Source organism: Limanda limanda, chromosome 13, assembly GCF_963576545.1.
Source record: "Limanda limanda chromosome 13, fLimLim1.1, whole genome shotgun sequence".
NCBI classification, from domain to species: domain Eukaryota; kingdom Metazoa; phylum Chordata; class Actinopteri; order Pleuronectiformes; family Pleuronectidae; genus Limanda; species Limanda limanda.
In genome coordinates, this window is record NC_083648.1 from 17,127,241 (window position 1) to 17,144,638 (window position 17,398).

Consider the following 17,398-nt stretch of genomic DNA (forward strand, 5'->3'; position numbering starts at 1 on the left):
TAACAAGCTTATAGTGTTTAAAGTGTGTATCACGATTCTCCTTCACTACATGACTCATATCACTTTATATATATCTATATTTCTATATATATATATTATTGTTTACTACATCTGCTAAATGTTAGAACTAAATATAGCCACGAACTAGCTAACATATAAATTAAAAATAATAATTAGCAGGCTTTATCAGGGAGAGCCTTTTGGTCGAAGGTTTTAGGAAAAATTAATGAAAATAATTGATTTTCTGCCCATTCATAAACTTAAAATCTTTTTCATTTCCGATCAATGGGAAGCAACCACATTAGCTCACATAGTTTGTTCCTAAATCGGTTTAAACCCTTTACCACATTAAAGACTACTAAGAGGTTTTGAGCCGATACTACAGACCTGTCAGGGGATGTTTTGCTGGCAAAGCCCTTTCACTTTTAGTGAAACACGTCATCACGGTGGCACAGCAGCCCCACGACAGAGGCTTGTGGTTTTGGTTGGTATAACTCACAAACTACTGTAGGATGTTAGGTAGTTTCCTGCAACAGTTTCTGTCTGCTGTATCTGCTGAATCTGACTCTCAAATCTATAAATCCACTGATATTATCCTTCAGCATTTGGATCTGGTGCCTGTGCTTTTAAAAAGTCCTCGCACTCACATTAATCATTACCGTGTCAGAGACAGTGGACTTTTCTACCCAAAGCCCCTCATGGAGGTCGTACAAAAGCCACTTGTCCTTTAACAGGAGAATACAGTTGTTTGTATGCTTCAACATTTCAGGCTGCAGACTGCTGTGCTGGATTCAGAGCTACGAGATCACAGTCAGAGATTTCCGTCAAACTCAGTGAGTAAACGCAACTCTTATGTTTTATCAGTGTCTGCATTTTGTCTGTCACAAATTCTATTAATCCTGCATTGACAGAAATCCACACGGCAAATGCCATTCAAAGTAAACAGGGGTGGAAAATCTAATTTTATCTCTAATGTATTCCAGTCTTGCATAATTGAAGAGTTTCTAGAAAGCTGAGCTAATGCCGCCTCGCCCACGCAATCTCTAAATCTGCTTTAGGTGAGGCAGACGACCAAAATAAATCGATTTGCTTGGCACAATTATCCCTCACAAGATCTTCAAATACATCTGCAGTACCATCAAGACTGTGTCCTACCATTATGACAACCCTAACCCCCATGCTGAAATAAAAAGTATCGAGTTCATGTGTGAAGCTGAATGTCTTGTGGTGACAGAGCCATGAAAATGGCCTTTATATTTAATCACTATTTGAAACTGTGTCTCTGCAGCCACTCGACTTCCTCCTGTTTGCAAACCCCCCCCTCACACACATACAAAAGCTTTGCAGCACTTCTTCAGCTGCTCTGCTGATCTCCTGCAGCACCCGGCTGCACCGCATAGAGACATCAGACACCACGTACATGCATGAGAACACACAGGTGTGAAGAACTGAATGAGTTTGACAGAGACAGAAAGTCTATGTGTGAGGATGTGAAAGCCCAAGTTGGTTTGTAGATTAAAGCATTGAGAGATGAGTAGTTCTGTGTGTGACCCTGAAAGACAGAGTAACTGTTTCCCACATTGACTCACAAGCTCCTGTCGACTTTGCTGTTCACGCTGCAATTTTTTTTCTAGAACATATTTCAAAAAGCACAACATATTCCAAGTATGTCCTGCTGTGTTGCTTGTTCATCTTAGTCTTTTGGCTTTAATGAGTCACATATTTGTGTCTTTGCCTACAAAAACCTTTGCTGTACCATACATTAAATGTGTCTCTCTGCTATTGAGGTCACACACAGCTCTGTCTCTGTGCGGCTCTAATGGGACCTCCCCTCGTTGCCACTTCATTAAGCAGCAGCCTGCAGCGTTCTAAGCCTATAGGTTTCCCAGAGGCTCTACTTTGGCCCAGAGATCTCACATGACGGATCTAGCCCATAATCGTCAAAGCAATCTTGTGTCTGCCAGCATGCAATCTTGTGCCCGTTCTCGCCCCAGGAAAAGACAAAATTGGAATTTCTGAAGATCTCGTTTGATGTTTCGAGGGGTTTTCATTCACTGATTCGGAACCTGTGGTTGAATGTGTGGTCTGCATGACCTTATGTCTGCCTCTGTGCTCTGTGGGTGTTGGAGTCATAGCTGGGTGAAGGTATTTGCCTTTATGCAAATGTCCTAAAAATCAGCACATGCTTTTGCTACAAGAGTTAAACGCCTCGTAACGGAATGTGTGGTATGACTAGTGAAAATGTCAGTGTATTGATTTGTTTTTGAAGCGCTTGACTGAAAAAAGTTTTTAAAAGAGTTTCACATTCAGTCGCTCAGATTGAAAATCGGTTTGAATAATATTTGCCTGAATGTATAACCAACATATTGTGTGCAAATACCATTAAATATGTGAATACTATATATGCACTTGTATTGGGGATTTTACAGTCTTCTGCTATATGAGGGTTGATTCCCTCGATATAGTTTATAATATTGTGTTTTTCTAAAAATCCTGCTGTTTAGATACATATGCTAGTAACTGCATCAAGCATCCAAATTCCTCAAAATATCTTAAGTCTTTGTATGTCCTTTTATCTCTTTGTTTTCCACCACAGTGCATCTGATTCAAAGACCCCTTTATGAAATGACTGGACAGCCAGGTAGCCATAAAAACTTAACTTAATAAGTTGGAATAGCTTGCTGAATTTTTGAAGTGTAACACATTCTATAGATTAGCAACCCGTCCTGTAACTGGTTAGCAAATGTTTGCAGACAACACTGTTAAAACTCTACAGTGCCTTTGGAAATATTGTGCATGAGTGTTTTCAGCGTTGAGTCATTCAGCCATTCTGAAAACAAGGTAGTGTCTGTTTCTACCCAAAGGTCTTTAAGGCAAAATGGTCAATTTGGCAGCACTATTTTTGTATTTTATATCTTGAGGAAATTACTGAAACAAAATGTTACAAAACTTCCTCTTTATATATTATCTCTAAAGGAGTCTAACCGAAAGCCACATAGAGCACAGTACATTGAAAGAAATGGGAGGAAACAGTTTAAAAAAAAATCTTAATGATGCATATTGTATCATTCAATATGCACTTCACAGCAGCTTGGGGGACAACTTTCTAAATTACCTCAATTGACAGTTAAGTCCTGGTGAAAATATTCAGTTTCAATTAATGTTGTGTAGAAGATCACTTAGGGAAATTTAGGAATTACCCATTCATTGTCTACACAGCATATGTTTGGTGACATATGTAGCACACTCTAGCAATACATGCAGTCAATTTAGTCTTTATCAACTTAACCCCAGTCTGTGAACTGTGGGGGGAACCAAGAGAAAACCACCACAGACATAGACAGAAAATGCAAACTTGACAACAAACTGGCCTGAACAGAATTATTGCAACACTAAGAGTAAACTCCTGATTGAAGACGTGACGGTTTGTGGGTTTTTTTTCTTCTGCTTGAGGAACTGCTAAATAAGGCAGTGTTTTAAATAAAGTAAATGTGGAAGTGGACGCGCTTTTAATTCAGATGGAGACACTCGTCTGCTTCTGATCTATTAAATTCCCATTATCACTTGTTTATTTCCTGTTGCCTGACCACTAGAGTGAAAGCTTTGCCACTGAGCAGATACCTCATCTATGAATAACAGAATATAAGTATCAATTATTCATCATGCCACGGAATTGGCTCGACTCACCTTGGAATTTCACTCAGAAAGACGAAGTGATCGAACTTGGTATATTTGTTAAGTATTGACAAAAAGATACACCGTTAATGGCATGGCTCACTCAATTTATTGGTATTGGTTTGAGGATTTATTGCAGAGTTGAAAAAATAAAAACCTGAATTAAGGTCAGCCTAAGGGAAATAAGTGTTAAAGGTTAAGGTAAGCACAGATTTTATCATGAGGTTGACAATCTCTGGTGAGCTTCTTCCCAAAAGAAAAAGAAACAACCTCAGAATAAGCCTCAGGGTTTCAGGGTCGAAATAAAATAAAATGATCTCTTTTAATTAATAAATACATCATTTAGAATTCCATAAAAATAAATCGTTTACAAAAAACCATCAAAGATAAAACAATAAATAAATTAATTCGGATAACAACGGCTCGTAATTCCTTTTCAAAACTATCTCACTATGAGGCCGCACTCGAGGAACTTCCCTTAATAAATACCCAGAAAGACGAGACTCCCTTCTAATGAATAACCAAAGACAGTGCAGGTCTGAGAGAAGTTTTTTGTAATGCACCCACTGACCTGTCATCCCTTTAAGTTCCTGGAGGAGGTGGCTTGTGCACAGTGGAAACTGTCTGACTAGACTCAAAGAAGATAGAATATTAATTTCCAACGGTTGACAGGATGGTATCACTGCTAGGGGCACTGATTCAGCAGTAAGCCCAGGCTGAAGGAGTTTGTTTTGAATGGAGGGCTTATTTTATTATCATGACAGATGTGTCACTCAAGACTTTTCTCATCTGTGACTTACTCCATGCCAGTTCCAAAATAATGAACGCATTGGGGGAAGACGAAGCAGAAGCAGGAAAACCACACTGTGTCACTTCTGCTGAAGATGGATTTGGCTGCAGTTGAGGATGTAAAGTGAAGCAACCGCACAACAATATGTGGACGTTTAAAACAAACAAGGCTTTCCCCTTCAGGAACATGGCTGCTCACTGGCAGACAAATAAATAATGGTTTAGTGAATGGAACATTCCAGCTTCTTGCATTGTTTTCTCTGGCCATCGATCACTCCCTCTTGTAAGAGCGTTGTAAACCTGTGATCTGTGCACCGCAGACCAAGGGGGGGGGGGGGGTTTCCTGCTTGATTCAATATTAATAGATCTCTATGCTACTCTGCCACACTGTTTGCAGGGATCACACACGCACACGCACACGCACACGCACACGCACACGCACACGCACACACACACACACACACACACACACACACACACACACACACACACACACACAAACACCCTCTCTTACCTTGGCTCTCAGCCCTACAACTGCTTACGAGGATGTGAGACTTTGTGAATGTCAAGGAACAAATAAGATGCGTATTACGAGGGGAAAACTGAATTAACACGTAACACGAGCAGGTGTGAAGGACAGCACTATGGATCTGCTGCCATATAACAATCTCCTGTGAGCTGACACATGATAGGCTAAAAACCAAATTGCTATCGGGGATGACATAGTCTGCAGAGAACATGTTTACTTAGCATCGGAGTAAAGAATCACAATTTAAATCCTTAAGTCGGCTCTTAGACGCTTGATAAACAAGGTGTCGGTGTGTCTCACACGCTTTAGGCTGCTCTTTGTTTTAATGCTTTGAATTTCACAATGTGATTGAAACATAGGATTAACGGGAGCAGCTTAAAAAAGGCGGAGACAACCAGACCCGAGCTTGACTGTACATGTGTGCTCAGGAACATGAGCTGGCAGCTGGTATTTATTGAGGACTGACAGAGTGTTGCCCTTAAAATAATATAAGTGATGTCATACTGCAGTTGTGTGGTGTATGTGTGGTCTAGGTATTACTTACGTTGTAATCTATTTACACAATCACATTACGGGGACAAAAAGCAAGTTCCCATTTTAAAAACCATTAATTTTAAGGGTTATGTTAAGGTTTGGGTTAAGCTTAGGATAAGGTTAGGTTAACGTTTGGGCTAGGTTAAGGCCTGGGTTAAGTTTAGGCTAAGGATAAAATTAGGTTTAAGTTTAGGCTTTGTCTTTGAAGTTTTGACTTGGGTTAGGTTAAAGTTTGGGTTAAGTTTAGGCTAAAGTCAAGGCTAGGTTTAGGCTAAGGTTAGCGTAGGGTAGGGGTTATGGTAGTAATGAGGGCCCGAGCACTGACAGGCACTTACAGACGTGAGGCCCTATTGAAATTGTAAGGATTATTATTCAGGCAAATGAATTGGCTTTTTGAGGGCTTTAACATGCTCAAATTCTTACCAAAATTTGCAGAAAGCTAGAAAGTCGTGAAAATTACGTATTCTGGAGGAATTTTCAATGGGCGTCGCAAAATGGCTCAACGGTGCCCCCCCAAGACCCCCGGAACATGTTCACGTTGACCGATGTTCACAAAAATCTTTAGGTGCAATTGGAAAACTGCACCAGGAAGCCTGCTATTTTGCATTTAGTGGCCATATTCCACATTTTTACTTTGAGGTACTTGTACCAGGGCTTTCATCAGATCAATTTCAAATTGGGATGAGTGTCATCACAACAAGATGGAGATACAAAGTTATAAAAAGATAGATTTTTCGTCACACGGTGTGACCGAGGTGTGGCTTCAAAGTTTGATTACATGCCATTAAAACATGATATTCTGTATCGCGGACAAACATGGACCATGAATCCTTCGATGCTGAGCCGTAAACAAACAACTCCACTCCTGCAGTGACAGTGGTCAAACATCAAAGGAATCTTTATGTCTTGCAAAGGTGACGTCTCTCTCTCTCTCTCTCTCTCTCTCTCTCTCTCTCTCTCTCTCTCTCTCTCTCTCTCTCTCTCTCTCTCTCTCTCTCTCTCTCTCTCTCTCTCTCTCTCTCTCTCTCTCTCTCTCTCTCTCTCTCTCTCTCTCTCTCTCTCTCTCTCTCTCTCTCTCTCTCTCTCTCTCTCTCTCTCAGAATTGGGACATTTCCTCAAACCTTGTAAACATTGAGGTACGGCGAAGGTTTATCCTTCGCCAAAGGAGACAATGTTGTCATAACACCACTGTGCTTTGTCCTATCACCACCAAACTTCTGTCTCATGATCAGAGTCCAAGCCTGAACAGCTCTATGTGTCAATATTTCCTCAGTCATTTTTTTTATTGCCCGCCCAGTGCTGCTTTGCAGTCCTTGAAATTTTAGAAATTGTATTTTATAGTTGGTACTTTTCAGTTTAAATTGTATTCACTTTACCGGAAAAATAAGCCTGTTAACTACATTTAATAAGGGGACGGTGACATTATAGAACAAAAATATGGGATCATTATTTTCAAAAACTCAAAAGAAATGCAACTAATTTGTAACTATGACTTTATATTATTGAGAAATTATTAAAAAAATGTAAGCATATTAAGGAAATCAATCAATTTTAAGATAAGTGACAGTCGCACCACATGACATTTTTTAAGGCCACGGCCAAATGGGTGAATGATCTAAGTGTAAGGTGCTTTCCAAATATTTATCTTGAGGAAATGACCTCATACATCACCGTTGTCCTTTTGACCACTTTTAAGGGAAACATTTTCTGTGCCGTTTGTACTGAATGTGCATGGGTGGAATATTCCAAACTATCCCACTTTGAACATTTGACTCATTCAAACTTTAAATGGGTGTCACCCTGTGGTTTCCCATTATCGTTATTTAAAGTACCAGTTAAAGTCATATTCTTTTTTGGGACATTACAGTGAGTGTGCAGCCATGATTCCAGTTCATCACTTTAACCAAAACGTTTTAGGTTTGCAGAGAGAAACATCATTGTCCTGTGATGTATCCAAAAGAAACAGATTAACGTGGTAATAACTAAATACTTGAGGACCACTAGAAACATGTCAGTAAACACTCCAAAGACTACACACAGCCAATCACTGTCAGCACTGTTCAAGGTCTGAATTGATTTGGACAAATATTGACTTTTGATACGAGAGTCTATACAGAGGACGGGAAGAGCTCAAAGGATTAAAGACGTGCTGCCATAATTTTCTAAACTAAAAGTGCTTTGCTCTTGAATATACGGTTTAAAAAAAAACATTATTCATGTCTTTGGCAGAAAAGGCTTCAGTGGATGAAGACCTTCTTTTTGCATTCTGTTTTTTCTTTTAATTTCTCAACTCCTTTTCTTTTTATTATGTGTTCTTATTTTGTATAAAACTAAAACTATGAGAGTTTTTAAATATATTTTATTTTCGATAATAATAATCATGAAAACAGATAAAATTACAAACAATCATTTGGCCAAGTCCTAGACCTCGGACGTATTTCTCTCCATGTCCATTTCATCCAGAATCATTTTACATTGTTTACAAACCTCAGCACATCGATCTTTACGACTAAAAAATAGATTGTTCTACTATAATGAGAGTAAAATACTTACAGCTAAATCCAAGCCAGAAATCTTGGTGTAGTCATGGACTCAGACTCAGACTTTAACAGCCACACTAAAGGATTAAAGGACTTATATTTCAGGAGGATTTGGAAAAACTTGACTGCTGTGTTAACAGGACTCTCGACAACAATCGATCCAAGCTGCAGCTTATTGCGATCGCTGCTGCTGGAGTCCTCACCAACACCAAGAGAGTGGCTCCCTGTCTGTCAAAAGAACTAACTTTTAAATAGTGCTGTTGGTTCATAAAGCACTGAAGGGTTTAAGGCCAGAATACACATGTGATCTACTGCCACATTATGAACCATCCAGACACCTGAGGTCGTCAGACACAGATCTGCTCCTTGACCCCCAAATTCGACCCTAGACATGGAGAAGCAGCGTTCACTTTTGTGCATTTTCCAATCAGCCTCAAAACTCTTTAACACGATAACAGTCTCACCCCCGAACAGATCCATATGTCTATATTGACTCATTATTACAAATCGCCTGAAAATAAGGGACATGTTTTATACTTTGATGCACTGCTGCCGGCTGCTTTACAACATTCAGCTCAAATGAGCTCAGACAAGTCATAGGACCAGGGTCAGAATTGTGACCTATTTTCTGAAAACCGTGTAAACGTTGAGGTGAAGGCGAAGGTTGATTCTTCGCCAAAGGAGACGAAGTTGTCATAACTCCACTGGGTATTGTTAAATCGGTCCCAAAATGATGTCACATGATCAGAGTCCCGGCTTGAACAGCTCCATGTGTCAATATTAAGTCAGGGTCATAGGGCATTGTACATTGTCCAATCGACACCAAAATTTAAACCTGTGATCAGTCCCGACCTGAACAGATCTAATAGCCTGTGTGTAGGGACAGTGATAGGGCCAACTACTGATCTGTCATTTAAAGGATTTTTTTTAACTCCACTGTACATTGTCCAATCAACACCAAAACGCTGGTGTTGGGGGGAGAGGGGCTGACGTGTCTGCTGGGTATAAATACAAACCCCGGATACGAAGGGATGTTAACAGCTGACGAGCAGAGAGGAGGAACACCACGTGAGGGTGAGGAGAGAGAGAAAAAAAAGAAAAAAGGATGCATTCATTTTAGCTGGAGGAGGAGGGAGTGGGGGTGGTGGAGTCTGGGGGGGGCCTCGTAACTCACCGACATATCTCATGTGACTGCTGGTGATGATGGAGGTGTTGATGGAGGGTCTGCCTGCTCGCTCTTCCAGCCGTGTGTGGAGCTGCTGAGGCCGGGGCAGACACTCGCACTCACTCGGGCTCTGCTACCTCCACGGAGCCTTTTTTTTTTTTTTTTTTTCTGAACCAAGATGGCTTGGAGAGTGGGGAGCACTCGGTCGTGTTATCGACGAGTCCGTGGTTTGAACTGAGGCTGCTGCTGCTGTCTCTGACCCGAGGACTCAGGGGAGAAGACAAGGTACCGAGTAGCATGATGCACACCGGCTGCTGGTTTTATACCATTTCTTTAATTTGGTTTCGAGGCGAGGTGGTGGTCCACCAGCCGCGGGGTTACCTCTGAATCAACACCTCGTCAGATTCGCCCCCCCACACCATCATTACCCGTGCATGTGTGGACAGGTTCAGGCATTTCACGGCTCTGACTGCGGCACATGAGCTCCTGTGTGAGGGGGAACATGTCTCCACAGACCCCGGTGTGGCTCCGGGGCTGGGGGCCTGTCGATGGAGAACTCTCCGCTCTGCCAACGTAGCTGTTAGCCTAGCGCCTGCTAGCACAAAGCTAACGGTTTTGATGTTTATCTGCCGTCAACGCTGCGATGCTAACCTCCAGCGTTGGTGAATGGCCCGGGGTTAGCCGTTAGCTCTGCTCGGTGTGTGGCTGTGACAAAAAAACTCTAACGCAGCGTTTTTCTAAGGGTTGAAAGTGAGGAACCAGGGTGTTAGCGGCGAGTAGCCATTGTGTGTATGTGTTGACTTGGGAAACCGCAAAGTTCCGTTATGTTTGTTGTGATGAGAAGACGCTCAACTTTTCAATTCTCTGATGTAAAACAAACACGACTCTTTCTACACAACCACCGTGAATAGAACACGAGTAACGGTTTGTTGTTGAGGTGACTGCTCCAACCACAACGATGTGGTGAGTCTAACGACTTATCCATTTTTTATCTGTAATTTTAACTCGATTATGACATTAAATGTAATGTAAAATGTCACAAGTAACCTAATGTCACGTTCGCGTTAACTGTTTATGTGTTGATTGTAGCTTCAAGTTTGTTTACTGAACATTGAAACGATAAACAGCAGCAACAGTTATTACTGTAAGTCCCAAATATATCAAGGATCCAATGATTTTAATGTTTCTAAATAGATAAAGAAGGTTTAAAAAACAATAAGGGATACCTAATGCAAGGAACGATGCATCAAATACAAATATAGTGTAGTCCTTCACTTTAACAGTCACATTAACACTATTACAAAGGACATATCGAGGATTACAGGACTGGCATTTCAGGAGGATTTGGAAAAACTTGGCCATGTATTCATTGTCTTCTGTGGACTTGACTGCTGTGTTTACAGGACTCTCTCCAAAAATCGATCTGTAAGCTGCAGCTTATTGCGATCACTGCTACTGGAGTCACAAGAGAGTGGTTTGTATCAGTCCAGGCCTCAGATCGGGACTTTGGCTCCGTCTGTCACAGTACTAACTTTAAAATACTGCGATATAAATACAAAATAAGGGATGAATAATGCATCGAAATGCATGCAGATATCTCATATGCATTGTGTAGGGGCAGTGTGGCCTAGGGGGTAAAGTGGTCGTCCAACAAGAAGGTTGGCGGTTTAATCCTCACTCTTCCCCTTTGCATGCCGAAGTGTCCTTGGGCAAGATACTGACCCCCTAAAAAGGCCCCTCATAGATGTTGAATGCACTAATTGTAAGTCGCTTTGGATAAAAGCGTCTGCCAAATGACATTTAATGTAATGTGTAAGCACAGTGAAGATGTATAACGCATACCAAGTCTACATCAGTTTTGTAAAGCGTTTTTTTTTTGTTTAAGAAGTGCTTGCCATTTACTGACAATAATGAAGAGTTTAAAACCACAACCATCCTCACAGAAATCTGTGTTTAAACTTTAAATTTAGAATAGCGTGACATTTATTGTGATATTATTGATAGCAAGTAGCAACATGTATAAACAAAACCATAAACAATTTTATCCTGATCATTTTTGGCCGTACCACCCTCAGTCCTAACTAAATATAAATTGATTTGTATCATGCCATATGGCAATACACATTTACTCGAGGCACATCCTATGGTGGAGGCCTTACAATACTATGAAGGAACCCAACAGTTTCCCCCAAGTGACCAAACCCTTGGCGACTGTGGAGAGAAAAAGCCTCAAGCAGAACCAGACTCGTTGGTCACCTGCCTCAACTGGTTTGGGTGACTGGAGCGTGGAGAGGAAGAGAGACGTGCAATAGGGGGACAATATTTCAATAGTCCAGTCTAGATTGATCAGTATTAATGCCTTACTGTTTAGCAGGTAACTTATCCAGTATTTTTTTTAATACTCTTTTTATTGTTTTTTTACCGTTATGAGTACAAACATTAGAAAAACAAAACAGACAACAAAACACTCAAAACAAAAGTCCCACCCCAAACTAACAGTGAGCACTGCAATATGTATCCTTACATATATATATATTATACATACACATAAACATCCATGTATACACAAACAAACATACATACACAATTAGCAGGATGACAGGAGACAGGCAAGGGAATAGCGTGTATAAAATAAATAGAATGAAACAAAATAAAATAAAAAGGCAGTCAGGCCTCCCCTTCCAGAAAAAGAATTGGTTATACAGTATTAACAATTTACTGTCTTTTAAGTTGATGTTTGATTGCATACAGAGTAGAGTATCATCAACAATTTGCAGTTCATCTGAGAGGATCAATCCTCTGTAGCTTTTTAAATATGCATGGGTTTGCAGCCAGCTCAGACACCTCCCTTTGCAGAAGCTTTTACAGTCCCTCCTTGCAGTCCTCAGGATAAAAGAAAGATGGCCCAGTTGGAATACGGTTCATATTTTTTCATCTGAGGAAATTCTTCAAAGCATGCTGTTTTTTAACCGGCCCTGTTGAAGCTGCAGATCATGTTTGGATTAAAATAAGGCCGGGTGTTGCACATGCTATGATGTTGTCATGTCATGTTTTTGGAAGCAGTGAGGGCGTGGTTTCCTGTAACCTAGTCAGAACATTACTGTTTTTTGAGACTTGTGCAACAGACACAACTCCCACTACTGATATATGTGCAGCACTTATCTCCACTGCGTGAACCGTCCACTGTTTGAACAAAATAACCACCGACATGGAGTCTTTCTTTCTGCCTCTCCTGCTTTAGAAGTTTATCAACATTTCGCACAAAAATGTGAAGAAGACTGCTCATATTTGTTTTATTGTTGTACTTTTAAACCGTCTTTGGAGTCTATTCTCCAAACTCAACCTATTCCTCAAGGCGAGACCATCTAGCTAAAGGAAGAGTGGTCAAATTCAACCATGATGGAGTCCGACCACAATTCTTAACACTGCCTTTCAGTCCTCGTGGTTTACACGCATCATATTTTCCTCTTACTACACTAGTAATCCCTTTATCCACAAGCTGTCTTCACTTCTGACTCCACCTTTTCCCCTCGTACCTGTTTCCTAATGTTTCTCTCTATCATTGCACCAATGATTTGGGTAGATTTGTGCTGTTGACAGATGGATTTATCTTTGGGGATGTGCTAATGCGACGTCCTGCTCTCCTCGTTTCAGGTGATGACCTGGATGGTGCGATGTGAATGACTGAAGACCATGAAGCCCACACACAAGGTGCTGTTCATCCTGTGCCCCATGCTGGTCCTGGGCTTTATTTACTACTCTTCTGGGAAGCTACATCTGCACGTGTGGGGCCAGAAGCCTCGTAAGTGACCTCACCAGTCTGATTCATTCATCACCTGATCATCCAGCTGTCATAGTAGACCGTTTTATCTGTTTGTTTTGTGCATGTCTGTTTGTCTCCGTTTTGCCGTCTGCCTCTCCGTGCTGACTGCCTGTCACCCGTCCATCTATTTCAGTGTTTTTATTTAGAGCATTTGTAGCCGCTCTGCTAAACTGTTAGGATATCAGTCTGTGTTGATGCCGCAAAACCTGCTTGCGTCCGATATTTAATGAGTTTTGCTTCCACTTCACCAGACCACCGGATGTTGTGTGGAGAGCCTAATCTGATTCCGTTGTGCACCCAACATTAGTTACTCCATCTCCGCCACATTAAATGAGGGGATATACTTGTGCATGTTGCCTGACAGAGAAATCCGACAGTTTAAATTTAATGAACCAAACCAATGTGATAACCATAGAACGGAGATAACCAATTAGACTAAAGCCTTTTCTTACTCAATCTTTACATCATACTTATTCTCTCATCTGCTTTTGTAGATGGGAGGAAATGGTATTGTGAAATTTCTTCACCCACAAAATGAAACCAAATGGACTAAACTGGAAATGCAGTTTCACGAGGCCCTTTATAACACGAGCATGCACGTCCTGCACTTTCTAACCTAAAACATGAATTGTATGTTCCGATGAAGGACATGACTCAATGTTCCAATTAACGTTGAATATCCTGAGCTTTTTATCCCATATTTAGAAAGGTAGTTATATGGGACCTGGATGTTTATATATTTTTGCTATTTGGCTCAGTTGGACTTATTATATAAAAAACGGATGATCATAGTCATTGTCTACAAACTGATTATGTGTGTGTGCTGGGGGGTTATGTCATACTTTGTGGGCACCCTGGAAAAAAAATAGCTTTTAAAGTCCAGCAGAGGGGGCTGGAAGATTTGTGAACCTTTTTTTGCGCCTGCCTTCTTTATTTTCTATGAAAAATCTCAGGGGGCAGTATTTGGCACAGAAAACGCAAATGTTACTGTTTAGAACAAGACTGAGAGGAACAACACTGTGTCGTAAGGGTGAAGCTGGGGGAAAACGTTTATCTTCCTCTTCTTTGTTGGGTTTATTGCCGGGTGGCAACCAACATCAAGGGGCATTCTCCCCATCACAGCCTCTTTGTGCTGTGTCTTTGATATATATCCTCACTCTGGCTTTGCTGTAAAGAAAATAGCCTATGAAACCTTTTAATCAAAGTCCACCTGTCCTGTTTGGAATAGTCTTGCTCTGAATGTGTAATGCAGCTATTTCTGTCAAGTTCACCCTACTTCAAAACAGTCATGTCTATTAGAAATTATTTGCTGGGATTAATTGTCTGTGTAGGCAATGTATTGATTTTAAATAGCTGGTTGAGGCCAGGTGTTGTTCCACCACTTCACACCAAGTACCTCACATCAACAACTGACAGTGCTTCGGCTGGGTTACCACGAATGTTGGTTGTAAACTCCATTCAGACATCTACCTCACCCCTGTGTAAGTCATGGCGAAAAACAGTGTACAGCAAAATAACACAATTCATGACTGACCAGTGTAAACTTCTGCGACATAAGGACAGGGCTGATCATCCAGAAAAGAAAAACCTTTACATGTATGTGATGAACCATGTCCAGTGTCAACTAATACTTATTTATTTCCAGCTTCTCCAAGCACTACAACCTAATTCCTACACATGACCTCCATACTTTTAACCCACCCATGCCTGTTTGTGGTCTCTTGACATGTAGGCTCTGAGTCAGTGTTCATAAATCTCTGTCAACTTAAGTGTTTCAAACTGTCTGTATTGTACTTGACTTTGTTCGGCCATGCACATTGTGTGACAAACTATTCATAATACTGTCCAATTTTAATGTCTGTAACAAACTGCCCCAAAACAGAAATATTAGAGTACACAGTTTGAATACTGTATGTGACTTACTTAATTTTCTGGTGTCCCCTCCATTACTGGGAAATGGTTTTCTTCAAAAGAAAGTCCCCTTTTTGTGTTTTTAACTGACAGAACCCCTGATCAACAAAAAGACCTTGGCTGTGTTCCATGACACAGCAGTTTATGACAAGAGTGTTTCTGTTGCAATACTTCTCTAAAGTCAGCGTTCGTGCTCACATTTCTAAAGAAGGGGGGTGAAATGCTTTCAACATTGTACTGTCATCGGATTGAAATGCTTTGCTATCAGTTTATTTTAATAACCGCATGATACCCTTTGATGTGAAGAGAGCCAAAAGAATGTGCCGTGTTTTCTCCCCGGCCAGCCCACGGTTCAGCGGCGCAGAAAGGAGAGCAGCTTTGATTGCAGTGAGAAATATTGGCTTTCTGCAGTACAGTGGTGCCAGATGTTTGGCTTTAAGAGGGTCAAAGTGGAAAGATGAGCATGTGGACAGTCTCTCCTGCCCTCCGCCCCTGGTCAGCTAAACTACGCCGTTTCTGTGATGGGATCAAATCTGGATAATCTCTTTTCCTCATTCTTGATTTATAGTGCTCGAGAATAAGTCACTGCTCAATGGATCATATAGAGGCTTACACCCTGCTCACCATATACATCATCATGAGTACGCCTGTAGTTCTGTTGGTGGAATTATCTTCCTACTGGTTGAATGATGAGCCATATTAGGACAGAGTCTTTAATCACGTGTTAATGGTGTTGTCAACGAGCCCTTGTCATGATAAGCTGACCTGTGGAAAATGTGTGTGTTGTGCTTGTAAACATGGGATGTGACGGGAGCTGGGTTTAACCAGCTGCTGTATCCACCAGCTGGTCACCACAAGTTCTTCTTTAACTCCAGTCCTATGATTAATTCAGACTGGTTTAAAGTGGCTGTATTTACGTTTTTGTGATACGCCAATGTTGGCATTAAGACCCGTTTCCTGATCATGAGTTAAGCATAACACTTTATTTTTTATTTTTTTTACCAAACAAGATGAACATCAATGTGATCTGTGGTCTTGTTTCCGTGTCACATTTTCTATTCTTCTTCGCAAGTTAGCATGCTAACTAGCCTCGGTGTGACAGCCTCTATCATTTTTTCCCCTCTTACCAGTTTAGATCAAACCCTGCCCCCCTTCTGCATTGGTCAGGGTTAGAGCCTCAGTGGTTTTCTGGAGTTATATTTTGTTTTCTCAACGAGGTGTTTGAAGGCCTGGGCCTACCCTGCCTATGATTGGGTTAGATTTTGGCAAGAAGCCTTTACCCATAGATGCAATCTGTCTCGTCACTTTCTGATAGCAAGTTACTGGATTTGTTGTAGGTGGAAGAAGCCTCTTTCTGTGACAGAGAAAACCCCTATGGTACAACGCCTGAAGTCTTGATCTGATCAGGGCTGAATTCGCTGCCCCAGCTTGTCTTTTAATTTGTGTTTTTTTTTGTCTGTTGTTTAACCAGAGGCTGTCCTGTGGCCATCTGTGTCACACTTGGTGTTTGACACTGCCTTGCCACCCTGAGTGTCAGTTTCACAGCAGTTTCATGTGACAGTTGTCGTTCTTTTGTCAGCTGGAGTGGATATTTGAACCTTGTAGGGCTCGAGTGATGAGGGGCTCGGGTTCTTTCAACGGTCTTCTTTTTTCCACCTTTTATGTTTTTAAAGTTGTAGAGAACTCCAGTAGAGTTCTCAGTTAATGCGATTACCTGCCACTTCTCTGGTTGTATTATTGTTTTTATTTCTTCTTTTTTTTAAGTCTCCTTCAATTCTAAAAAAAAAAAATGACAAACACGATCTGGTTATTGATGAAGCAAACTTTATATCATCCCTTTTAGTTTCAATGTATTCAATTCCAATACAGCTATTGAGCTGTATTTTTTTTTTTGGAGTAAAACTTTTGATCTGATTTCATCGACTTTTCCCAGTGCAGCAGGGCAGGAATAATTGAAGCATTTATGGGATGCAATCAAATCTCTATTTTATAACTGTTTAATTGTCTTAACAGAAATCAGAAGAACACATTAGTAGAAATAACTAATAATAATAATCTGATGTTTGTTAGTGATAAAGAGTCAAGACAACAGGAATGGCTCCAAAATAAAACAAATTTAAAAGGTTCACTTATTAGAACTTATAACTACAATTCATGGTCTCATCAGCAAATGGATTTTACTTATAGATTGGGATATTCTAATTTACTGTCACTTGATAACAGGTGGCCATACATTAGCATAGCCCTTTTATAATTAACTCTGGTGCTCGTAACAGGAACACCACCACCTCAGCGTGTTAAATAACACTTGAAATGAACACCTACTGGTTGATAACAGAATGTGTGTCACAACCCAAGCTGCTTATAGCTTTTTTTCATGAAGTGGTTCATGACATATTTTTATTATGAGTAAATGATAAATCCTGTTTACT

At 40.7% G+C, this 17,398-nt stretch overlaps 1 protein-coding gene across 2 annotated transcripts in view; it reads left to right on the forward strand.

Moving 5' to 3' along the window:
- Positions 1 to 443: 443 nt before the first annotated feature.
- The window catches only part of st3gal3b (ST3 beta-galactoside alpha-2,3-sialyltransferase 3b), a 50,278-nt gene continuing 33,323 nt past the window's right edge, over positions 444 to 17,398 (forward strand). Inside the window, exons 1-3 of one of the 2 annotated variants that reach the window (XM_061085063.1) lie at positions 444 to 484; positions 770 to 833; positions 12,887 to 13,034. In XM_061085063.1, the coding sequence (XP_060941046.1) occupies positions 12,926 to 13,034 (109 nt within the window). In that variant the 5' untranslated portion in view covers positions 444 to 484; positions 770 to 833; positions 12,887 to 12,925. Of the gene's footprint in view, positions 485 to 769; positions 834 to 9,239; positions 9,518 to 12,886; positions 13,035 to 17,398 lie in introns of those variants that run through there. The other variant, XM_061085064.1, reaches the window with a different exon arrangement.